General features: G+C 47.7%; 1 protein-coding gene across 1 annotated transcript in view; it reads left to right on the forward strand.

Moving 5' to 3' along the window:
• Nucleotides 1-12,495, forward strand: part of mroh1 (maestro heat-like repeat family member 1) — an 89,676-nt gene that overhangs the window by 22,569 nt on the left and 54,612 nt on the right. The window contains exons 11-14 of the mRNA XM_060825244.1: nucleotides 182-295; nucleotides 790-863; nucleotides 8,388-8,510; nucleotides 9,389-9,499. Of these exons, the coding sequence (XP_060681227.1) occupies nucleotides 182-295; nucleotides 790-863; nucleotides 8,388-8,510; nucleotides 9,389-9,499 (422 nt within the window). The remainder of the gene's footprint in view (nucleotides 1-181; nucleotides 296-789; nucleotides 864-8,387; nucleotides 8,511-9,388; nucleotides 9,500-12,495) is intronic.

The following is a 12,495-nucleotide window of genomic DNA, read 5'->3' on the forward strand; positions in this document are numbered from 1 at the left end:
CAGGTACCAGGAGCTTGGTAACGGACTGATATTCCCCTCCCAGCTCCACCCAGAAGTTAGGTGAGGTGGTTAAGGACCACCCCTCCAGAGGCTGTGAACTGGGAATGAGCTTGGGAGGAGACTGAGGCCTGAGTGCACAAGGCAGCATTGACCTGATGATTTCTCCCTCTCCCTCTCACAGCTCGTGCCTACACTGACCGGCTCATCGCCTTCCTGCTGCAGAGGTTAGAGGTTCATAGTGAACGGACCCGCATCGGCACCCTGACTATCATCAAACACCTCATCAACTCCGCATGTACGTAATACCACGCTGTGTGTAACTCCCAGTCAGGCAACAATCCCCCACACCTTCAGTAACAGGGACCCTCAGCTTGGGGCCAGAAGTTCGCCGGTTCAAGCCCCACTCTAGACAAACTGTGCACACACTCTAGGTTCTCACACCCAGTACTGCGCCGAGGGAGTGCGGCGCTGTCGGAGGGGTCGGCGCCGAGGGAGTGCGGCGCTGTCGGAGGGGTCGGCGCCGAGGGAGTGCGGCGCTGTCGGAGGGGTCGGCGCCGAGGGAGTGCGGCGCTGTCGGAGGGGTCGGCGCCGAGGGAGTGTGTCCTTTGCTCAGGCAAAGTCCAGTTACTGTGGGATGGTCACGCAGGTTAATAACTGACTGTGAATTATGTTTTGTGCCTGTTACACATCCAGATCGTAAGTCAGATGGAATTAATAAAGGGATTGGGAGATATTGAGTGTGGTCAGTGCAGACAGGACATTAATTCTCTCCCATCTGCATCCTTACAGCCCCACAGTTGGAGAGTAAGAAGGCTCTGATATTGGCTGGAATGAAGTTCACAATCCAGGACAGCAACAACAAGGTAAGAGTGGACTTAACCCTTCAAGTGCTGAGCTACACAGAGGAGAGGAGACCACTCAGCCCTCGTACAGAGATGCTGCTGCAGTGGTGATGTCACTGAACTAGTAATCTTGAGACCGAGGCTAATGTTCAGGGGACATGAGTTCAAACCCCACCACACCACTGGGTGTTATCGATGTAAATGTTAGCAATGTGCCGATGCTGGAACCACCAATTTGTTAAAACTGATGCAGTCCTTGCCTGATCTGGGCTTCATCTTAACTGTGCTCTTACTTCTGTTGTAGGAAAGGTTTTGGAAAGGATTATGAGACATAAGATTTACAATCATCTCGCAAGCAACAATTTGATTTTAGATAGTCGACATGGTTTCATCAAAGGCAGGTCATGTATCACAAACATCATTAAACTTTTTGAGAAGGTGACCAAATATGTAGATGAGGGTAGAGTAGTTGACGTGGTGTCCACGGACTTCAGTAAAGCCTTTGATAAGGTTCCACATGGTAGGCTGTTGGAGAAAGTGTGGCCACGTGGGATGAAGGATGATTTGGTAGTATGGATTAGAAACTGGCTTTCTGGAAGAAGGTAGTGACTGGTGGTTGATGGAAAATATTCAGCTGGAGTCCGTTTACTAGTGGTGTGCCACAAGGATCTGTTTTGAGACCACTGCTGTTTGTCATTTTTATAAATGACTTAGACTCAGGCATAGGTGGATGGATTAGTAAATTTGCAGGTGACACTAAAGTTGGTGGAGTGGCGGACAGTGTGGAAGAATGTTACAGGTTGCAGGGGGACTTGGATAAACTGCAGAATTGGGCTGAGAGGTGGCAAATGGAATTCAATGCAGCTAAATGTGAGGTGATGCGCTTTGGGCAGAATAACAGGATGGCAGAGAACTGGATCACTGGTAAGATTCTTGGCAGTGTGGATCTTGGAGTCCATGTACATAGATCCCTGAAAGTTGCCACCCAGGTGGATAGTGCTGTTGAGAAGGCATAGTGTTTTAGGTTTCATTCGTAGAGGGATTGAGTTCCGGAGCCGTAATATCAGGCTACAACTATACAAAACACAAGTGCGGCCATACTTGGAATATTGTGTACAGTTCTGGTCGCCCCATACTTCGGGAAGGATGTGGAAGCATTGGAAGAGGAGATTTACCAGGATGTTGCCTGGTCTGGAGGGAAGGTCTTATGAGGAAAGGCTGAGGGACTTGGGTCTGTTCTCAATGGAAAGAAGGCAGAGGAGAGGGGATTTGATAGAGACATACAAGATGGTCAGAGGATTAGATAGGGTAGGCGGTGAGAGTCTTTTTCCTAGGATGATGACATCATCGTGTACGAGAGGGCATAACTACAAATTGAGAGGTGATAGATTTAAGACAGATGTCAGAGGCAGGTTCTTTACTCAGAGTGGTAAGGGTGTGGAATGCCCTACCTGCCAATGTAGTTAACTCAGTCACATTAGGGAGATTTAAACAATCCTTAGATAAGCACATGGATGATTTTGGGATAGTGTAGGGGGACGAGCTGAGAATAGTTCACAGGTCGGCGCAACATTGAGGGCCGAAGGGCCTGTTCTGTGCTGTACTGTTCTATGTTCTAAATGGCTGGACAAGATACTGTTTGAGAGTGATGCGGGTGACAGAGAAGGGATTGATGAAAGATTCGTGTCCGTGTATGTGCCTTTGCACCAATATCCTTAAACCAAAAAAACCCACTAGTCCTCTGTTTTGAAAGGGCTCTACTGAGCCCTGGCACAGCCAGGATGTTGTGGAGACGGGTCTCCAGATTCCTCCCCCGGTTATGAGAGAGAGGATTTATAATAATCTAGAAAGGAATAAGTTGATTAGGAACAGTCAACACAAGTTTGTGAAGGGTAGGTCATGCCTCACAAACCTTACCGAGTTCTTTGAGAAGGTGACCAAACAGGTGGATGAGGGTAAAGTGGTTGATGTGGTGTATCTAGATTTCAGGATGCCTACCTTGTTAAAGTTCTCCTCCCCTCTCCACAAGAATCTGAGTGAGTCTCTCTCTGCAACCCCTGGGTCGATTTCCTGATGAAGGGCTTTTGCCCAAAACGTCGATTCTCCTGCTCCTCGGATGCTGCCTGACCTGCTGTGCTTTTCCAGCACCACTCTGATCGAAACCCCAGTATATGGATTTAAGTAAGGTGTTTGATAAGATTCCCCATGGGAGACTATTGCACAAAATACAGAGGCATGGGATTGAGGGTGACTTAGTGGTGTGGATCAGAGATTGGCTGAAAGGAGACAGAAGGTGGTGGTTGATGGGAAATATTCATCCTGGAGTTCAGTTACTAATGGGGTACCACAAGGATCTGGTTTGGGTCTACTATTGTTTATCATTTTTATAAATGACCTGGATGAGGGTGTAGAAGTAAATTTGTGGATGACACTAAGGTCAGTGGAGTTGTGGATAGTGCCAAAGGATGATGCAGGTTATAGAGGGACATAGATAAGCTGCAGAGCTGGGCTGCGAGGTGGCAAATGGAGTTTAATGCAGAAAAATGAGAGGTGATTCACTTTGGAAGGAATGACAGGAAGGAGGAGAACTGGGCTAATGGAAAGATTCTTGGCAGTGTATATGAACAGAGAGATCTCGATATCCATGTGCATAGATCCCTGAAAGTTGCCACCCAGGTTGATTGGGCTGTTCGGAAGGCATATGGTGTATTGGCTTTTATTGATAGAGGGATTGAGTTTTGGAGCCATGAGGTCATGTTGCAGCTGTACAGAACTCTGGTGCAGCCGCACTTGGAGTATTGCGTACAGTTCTGGTCACTGCATTTATCGGAAGCCTCGAGTCATAGAGTAATAGAGATGTACAGCATGGAAACGGACCCTTCGGTCCAACCTGTCCATGCCGACCAGATATTCCAATCCCATCTAGTCGCACCTGCCAGCACCCGGCCCATATCCCTCCAAACCCTTCCTATTCATATACCCATCCAAATGCCTCTTAAATGTTTCAATTGTACCAGCTTCCACCACATCCTCTGGCAGCTCATTCCATACACATACCACCCTCTGCGTGAAAACGTTGCCCCTTAGGTCACTTTTATATCTTTTCCCCTCTCACCCTAAACCTATGCCCTCTAGTTCTGGACTCCCCGAACCCAGGGAAAAGACTTTGTCTATCTATCCTATCCATACCCCTCATCAGTTTGTAAACCTCTATAAGGTCTCCCTCAGCATCCGACGCTCCAGGGAAAACAGCCCCACCCTGTGCAGCCTCTCCCTATAGCTCAAATCCTCCAACCCTGGCAACATCCTTGTAAATCTTTTCTGAACTCTTTCAAGTTTCATAACATCTTTCCAATAGGAAGGAGACCAGAATTGCACACAATATTCCAACAGTGGCCTAACCATGACCTACCATGACTGCAACATGACCTACCAACTCCTGTAGTAAAAAGTGAGGTCTGCAGATGCTGGAGATCAGAGCTGAAAATGTGTTGCTGGTTAAAGCACAGCAGGTCAGGCAGCATCCAAGGAACAGGAAATTCGACGTTTCGGGCCAGAGCCCTTCCTGATGAAGGGCTCTGGCCCGAAACGTCGAATTTCCTGTTCCTTGGATGCTGCCTGACCTGCTGTGCTTTAACCAGCAACACATTTTCAGCTACCAACTCCTGTACTCAATACTCTGACCAATAAAGGGAAGCATACCAAATGCCGCCTTCACTATCCTATCTACCTGCGACTCCACTTTCAAGGAGCTATGAACCTGCACTCCAAGGTCTCTTTTCAGCAACACTCCCTAGGACCTTACCATTAAGTGTATAAGTCCTGCTAAGATTTGCTTTCCCAAAATGCAGCACCTCGCATTTGTCTGAATTAAACTCCATCTGCCACTTCTCAGCCCATTGGCCCATCTGGTCAAGATCCGGTTGTAAGCTTTGGAAAGGGTTCAGAGGAGAGTTACCAGGATGTTGTCTGGTATGGAGGGAAGGTCTTAGAAGGACAGGCTGAGGGACTTGAGGCTGTTTTCATTAGAGAGAAGCTGGTTGAAAGGTGACTAATTGAGACACACAAGATCAGAGGATTAGATAGGGTATACAGTGAGAGCCCTTTTCCTTCGATAGTGATGACTAGCATGAGGGGACATAGCTTTAAATTGAGGGATGATAGATGTAGGACAGATGTCAGAGGTAGTTTCTTTATATCTGGTTTGTATGGGTGGGTTGGACCGAAGGGTTTGTCAATGACTCTGCTCAGAGTAGGAAGGGCATGGAACGCCCTGCCTGCAACAATAGTAATCTCGCCAACATTAAGGGCATTGGATAAACATATGGATGATCATGGAATAGTGTAGGTTAGATGGGCTTCAGATTGGTTTCACAGGTCGGCACAACATTGAGGGCCGAAGGGCCTGTACTGCGCTGTAATGTTCCATGTTCTGTGCCAGGAGGGTCAGGAAGAGAGAGGGACACAGACACTAGGTAATTGGCAAAACAGAGAAGTGTGGAATTATGCAATGTGTGTGTCCTGGAATGTGAAAGCAGATTCAGGAATATCTGCCACTGGGATTTGGAGAAATGTTTGAACAGATAGTTGGTGAGCTGCTTCTGAAGAACCAGTGCAGAGCCACTGTAGTGAATTACGATCTCCTGCACTGTATACACATAAAATGTATACTGACTGGAAAATGAGCACTCACTCATACTTGACTTGCCCCAACGATTTCCAAGGTTTCCTATTGAAGGATGTGTTTAGATGATCATTTAATTTTAAAGGAAAATATTCACTTCTGTTAGCCCAGGCAGTGGGAAACTGCTGTTTAACTTGATCAAAGTCTTCATTTTAAATTTGACCTCCCCTCTACCTTTTTCCTGTTTTAAGGAGAACAAGCCCAACTTCAGTGTTTCCAGGAAGGTGTGACTGACTCCCTCGGTGAATTAGCTGAAGTTACCCATCCATGTGTTAATCTCTCTGTAGCCTTGATCCCTCCCAATCCAATTCCATTTCTCTCCTCCTCTTCCCACCCCCCACCTTCCTTTTCAGGGGATGGTTTCCTAAGACCCCCATGTCCTGCACCAGTTACTGTCATTAACTGGCACCCCACTCCCACCACCACAATAGCCCCAGTACTTTTTTTGAAATGTTTTGACTATTTATGTGCCAACAGTTGATTATCCTGGAGACAGACAGCAGCTGTTGGGGGCTGGTGGTTGTTGGCTAAGCTGATATAATCCATCAAAGTTAATTTTGCAAAACTTGTGCCCAACCGTTTGTGAGTCAGCGTCGAGATGGTTTTAGTTTGGCCTTTAGTTCCGTGGCCTTCCCATTGAGTCTCAAGGAAGTGGCAGACGTATTGCTGCCAGAATTACTCTAACGCTCTTCCAGTCACACGTGGGCTGGACCCCCAGGACGAGGGGGCTCATCGTTCTGCCCCAGAGGACTGGGTTGTCAAGCACCTGGTGCTGTAGTTTGTAAAAGCCTGAGCTGGTCCAGCTCCACCAGTTTTGGAGCTTCTCCAAGGTTTGGAAGAGGCTGGCTAGGCCAGCATCCCTAATTGCTCCAGAGGGGGGCAATTTCCTCCATGTATTTACCCTGTCTATGCCCCTCATGATTTTTTGACCCTCTGAGTGCATCTCTCAGCCTCGATGCTCCAGGGAAAACAGCCCCAGCCTGTTCAGCCTCTCCCTATAGCTCAAATCCTCCAACCCTGGCAACGTGACCTCCCAACTCCTGTACTCAATACTCTGACCAATAAAGGAAAGCATACCAAACGCCGCCTTCACTATCCTATCTACCTGTGACTCCACTTTCAAGGAGCTATGAACCTGTACTCCAAGGTCTCTTTGTTCAGCAACACTCCCTAGGACCTTACCATTAAGTGTATAAGTCCTGCTAAGATTTGCTTTCCCAAAATGCAGCACTTCGCATTTATCTGAATTAAACTTCATCTGCCATTTCTCAGCCCATTGGCCCGTCTGGTCCAGATCCTGTTGTAATCTGAGGTAACCACCTTCGCTGTCCACTACACCTCCAATTTTGGTGTCATCTGTAAACTTACTAACTGTACCTCCTATGTTCCTATCCAAATCATTTATATAAATGACAGAAAGTAGAGGACCCAGCACCGATCCTTGTGGCACTCCACTGGTCACAGGCCTCCAGTCTGAAAAACAACCCTCCACCACCACCCTCTGTCTTCTACCTTTGAACCAGTTCTGTATCCAAGTGGCTAGTTCTCCCTGTATTCCGTGAGATCTAACCTTGCTAATCAGTCTCCCATGGGGAACCTTGTCAAATGCCTTACTGAAGTCCATATAGATCACATCTACCGCTCTGCCCTCATCTATCCTCTTTGTTACTTTGTTATGCTGGAGTTGAAGTTACGGGTCAAGTGAGTGACCCTTTCTCGGACCGGATAGTCGTTGGAGGAAGGGTCACTTGACTGGAAACATTAACTCTGATTTCTGTCCACAGATGCTTGACAGGACCTGGGCAGAGTGAATGTTGGGAAGATGTTCCCACTGGCATCAGACATGAGGACCCGAGGGCACAGCCTTAGAGTAAAGGGAAGACTTTTTAGGACAGAGCTGAGGAGAAACTTCTTCAACCAGAGAGTGGTGAATTCACGGAATTCACTGCCACACAAGGCTGTGGAGGTCAGGTCACTGAGTTTATTTAAAACACAGGTTCTTGATTACCAAGAGGATCAAAGGTTACAGGGAGAAAGTGGGATTGAAAAACAAACCAGCCATGATTGAATGGCGGAGCAGACTCGATGGGCTGAGTGGCCTAATTTCTGCTCCTGTGTCTTATGTTGCCAGATCTGCTGAGCTTTTCCAGCAGTTTCTGTTTTGATTCTGATTTACAGCATCTGCAGTTCTTTCAGGTTTTGTTTAGCTTTACTTTCTGTGACGACTGTGTTGACTGCGCTCTCCAGAGATCGCTGTCAGATGGATTGTCGGTAATCCAGGGGCTGTTCTTTGCTGACGTTAGTCCAGGTTTTGAAGGGAACTGTTACAAATCTCTTGTCAAAGCAGTTGCAGCCATTTTGGTGTGAGGTGATCGTAGGCTGAGGTTTCTCAGGACATCCGAATCTGCGGAGTACTCTCTCTGCATTGCTGTGGGATTGGAGTAATCTGTAAGCCAGTCTGGGTCAGGGCTACAGTGTCTGATCATTCTCTGGGTCCCTGTTACTGAAGCAAGCTTTCCATTCCAGATTTATAAATCGAATCTACGTTCCCTGATTGCAACGGGTGGGGTTTGAACTTGTGTTCCCAGAGCATTAGTCGAGAGTGTTGTGCAGGTCAGGCAGCATCCGAGGAGCAGGAGAATTGACGTTTTGGGCAGAGGTCCTTCATCAGAAGAGGTTCTTCTCCTTCTGATCTCCAGCACCTGCAGTCCTCACTTTCTCCACAGAGCATTAGCCTGTGCCTCTGCAGTGACGTTTCCCACTGCGTCAGGGTCTCCTGGGTGGTGTGGTGTTTGCAGGAGGAGTCGGTCAGTAACCGTGGTTTCTCTCTCTCTTTTTTCCCCCCCCCCTCTCTCCGGCAGGTGAAGTGGATGGTGGCTCAGGTGATCAGTGCAATGGCTCACCACGACTACCTGGAGCTGGATGGAGGTGAAGCGATGGTGGAGTTTATCATCCGACAGTGCGCCTTGCCCTGTGAACCCGGGGTACGAACCTCTCCCAATTTCTGCTGGGGGCTGCGACCTTGAATTTCTATAGCACCTACATCAGCTCCAGGCATCCAGAAATGTACCATGGTTGTAATGGGGGTGGGATGCCAATTTGCGGGCGGGAAGATTCCATAAACAACAGTAATTGAGAAACGTAGAACAGTTACAGTGCGGGAAAGAGGCCCTTCGGCCCATTGAGTCTCCTACAACCCTTCAAACAGCATCCTACCCATACCCAGACCCAGACCCAGACCCAGCCCCCATCCTATTCCAGTAGCCCTGCATTTCCCATGGCCAACCCACCCTAACCTGCACATCCCTGGACACTTTCCCATGGACAATCCATCTAACCTGCACTTCTTTGGACTGTGGGAGGAAACCCACGCAAACACGGGGCGAATGTGCCAACTCCACACAGACAGTCACCCGAGGCTGAAATCGAACCCGGGTCCCTGGCACTGGGAGGCAGCAGTGCTAACCACTGATTATCTGCTCATGGTGCTGTTGAATTTTGATTTTGTGTTCACACCACCCCATTAGGACCCTGCTCTGAATCCTCAGTGAAGACCCCCCTCAGGATCCTGCTCTATCCTCTCGTTCCCTACCCACCTAGGGACCCTGAGATGACTCCTTACCCCACCCACAGCCTGCTCCCATCCTCTTCTCTCACTGCCTCTCCCAGTCCCAATAACCACCTCGAGACCCCACACCTCACTCCCCAGAAACCAATCCTCCCTCTTTCCCGTCCTGCGGTGATGAAGTAAGTGTTGTTGTTATTGGGTGTTTTGTTTTTTTTTTTGGAGGGCTGGTGTGGGGGTGCCTGTCCTGTTGTGGGTGTGTTTATTGATCAGAAATGTGTTCCTACTTCCCGTCAGACGCCCAAACCTCGGAGTTACGACCCTGACGAAGTGACGGACGAGAGCCTGCGGAGTATGTGTGACAATATCCTGAACCTGTTGACCACCACCGTCAAGAAGATGGAGAACGTCAGTATCAGGCTCTCTCGCTCTCTCTCTCTCTACTCTGAGACAAGGCTGATGTATTTTTGTAGCAGCTTTCAGATCTGTCGCGTTATCGAGAGCCTGACAGTATATGTACTCATACACTATCAATTTTTGAGAAGATTTGTAGCTCAGGCTGATAACTATGTAAGTTAGCTCACTGAGCTGGAAGGTTTGTTTTCAGACGTTTCGTCACCATGACGAGGTAACATCAGTGAGAGTCTCTGGTGAAGCACTGGAGTTATGTCCGACCTCTCTTTATAGGTCTTGGTTTCTTAATGTGGGTGATGTCATTTCCTGTTCCTTTTTTTTTTAGAAGAGAAGGTGGCTGGGATCTAAATCGATCTGTTTATTGATGGAGTTCTGGTTAGAATGCCCTGCCTCTAACAATACTCACGCGTGTCTTTGTTTCGCCTGTCCTGGGATGTGTGTGTTGTCCCTGTCAAAGTGGTAAAAACAGAGGTAAAAACAATGACTGCAGATGCTGGAAACCAGATTCTGGATCAGTGGTGCTGGAAGAGCACAGCAGTTCAGGCAGCATCCAAGGAGCAGCGAAATGGACGTTTCGGGCAAAAGCCCTTCTCCTTTGTATGTATGGGAGCTAGTGATAGTGGGTCGTGTTATTTCAACGAGCTGCAGCACCCAAGAACTACAAACAGCAGAAGAAAAATATCTATAGATTGTTTTCAAGAAAAACGGGTAGCCAATAAACGTAATCTACCAATTCCTCAGAAACAATAGGCAATAGGTGCAGGAGTAGGCCATTCGGCCCTTCGAGCCTGCACCACCATTCAATATGATCATGGCTGATCATTCTCAATCAGTATCCTGTTCCTGCCTTATCCCCATAACCCTTGAGTCCACTGTCTTTTAAGAGCTCTATCCAACTCTTTCTTGCAAGTATCCAGAGACTTGGCCTCCACTGCCTTCTGGGGGAGAGCATTCCATACACTGACCACTCTCGGAGTGAAGAAGTTTCTCCTCAACTCTGTTCTAAGTGGCCTACCCCTTATTTTTAAACTGTGTCCTCTGGTTCAGGACTCACCCATCAGCGGAAACTTGCTTCCTGCCTCCAGAGTGTCCAATCCTTTAATAATCGTGTACATCTCAATCAGATCCCCTCTCATCCTTCTAAACTCGAGCGTATACAAACCCAGTTGCTCCAATCTTTCAACATGTGACAGTCCCGCCATTCTGGGAATTGACCTCATGAACCTACCCTGCACTCCCTCAATAGCTAGAATGTCCTTCCTCAAATTTGGAGACCAGAACTGCACACAGTACTCCAGGTGTGGTCTCACCAGGGCCCTGGACAGCTGCAGAAGGACCTCTTTGCTCCTATACTCAATTCCTCTTGTTATGAAGGCCAGCATGCTATTAGCTTTCTTCACTACCTGCTGTACCTGCATGCTTGCTTTCATTGACTGGTGTACAAGAACACCCAGATCTCATACTTCCCCTTTACCTAACTTGACTCCATTTAGATAGTAATCTGCCTTCCAAATGGATAACCAAACATGCAGACACAACACAAACAAAACTATAGCCATGATACCTTAGATCAAAGACATCTCAGAAGTGACTGCCAGACTACTCCAACCCCTTGGCATCATGGTAGCCCACAAATGTACCAACACACTTAAACAGTGAATAATGACGCAAAAGGACCCATTAGATACCACCAGCAAAACTAACATCCTTTACAAGATACCATGCAAGAATTGTTTTTAAAAAAAAAACTCTACATTGGACAAACTAGCAGGAAACCTGCCACCAGGATACACGAACACCAACTGGCCACCAAAAGACGCGACCCACTATGACTAGTTTCCTTACATACAGACAAAGAAGGACACCACTTTGTCTGGGACAACACATACGTCCCAGGACAGGCGAAGCAAAGACGCACGAGAATTCTTAAAAGCCTGGCATTCTAACCAGAACTCCATCAACAAACACATCGATTTAGATCCCAGCTACCTTCTCTTCAAAAAAGGGACTGGAAATGACATCACTCACCTTAAGAAACCAAGCCCTATGAAAGTGCTTCACCAGAGAGACTCACTGATTTTACCCGGTCATGGTGACAAAATGTCTGAAAACAAATTTTCCAGCTCAGTGAGATAACTTACATAACATACTCGTACATCGTTAATATTGTTCTAATGTGGGAAAGGCAGCTGTCCACTTGTACACCGCAGGATCTCAGGAAATGCACACAACATTAGAACTAATTATTATTTTTCAAGCAACCCCCTTGGGACTTGGTAGGACGCAGCTCGAGGGCAGATGGGACTTGATCCCAGACCTTCTAACCCAGAGGATATGACCATATACACTGCCACAAGACAGTTTGAGGTAAATGCTTTCAGGGACTAGAGCGAACGTGCCAACTGAGTAAACAAGCAGGGGAATTACAGACAATTGTTGGTCAATTTTGATCCAAATGTGCAAATTGCTTCTATGAACAAGGAACAGGAGTAGGCCATTCAGCCCATCAAGTCTGCTCTGCCCCTCAGTATGGTATGGCTTACCTCGGCGCTGACCCTCGGCTGGAGCGGCGCTCCCTCGGCGCTGACCCTCGGCCGGAGCGGCGCTCCCTCGGCGCTGACCCTCGGCCGGAGCGGCGCTCCCTCGGCGCTGACCCTAGGCCGGAGCGGCACTCCCTGAGGGTAGTTCTGAGTGAACAGTTTTCTTGTGGATCTGAAAGCTGTGTAAAATGGGTAGATTTTCTTCATCAAAGGCATTGAATGTACAGGATGGGTTTTTGTAACAATCGCTAACAGTTACACAGCCATTATTAGGCTAGTTTTGTATTTGTATTCACCATCTCCTTTTCGAATGTAAAGCTTTGTGTTCCACAGGGGTCTCTTCTGGGTCCTCTTTTGTTTATCATTTATATAAATGATTTGGATGAGGATATAGGAGGCCGGGTTAGTGAGGGAGGTTATCTAAGATTAGAAAGGGATCTTGATCAAATG

The sequence above is a fragment of the Hemiscyllium ocellatum genome, chromosome 5 (assembly GCF_020745735.1).
Source record: "Hemiscyllium ocellatum isolate sHemOce1 chromosome 5, sHemOce1.pat.X.cur, whole genome shotgun sequence".
Taxonomy (NCBI): Eukaryota; Metazoa; Chordata; class Chondrichthyes; order Orectolobiformes; family Hemiscylliidae; genus Hemiscyllium; species Hemiscyllium ocellatum.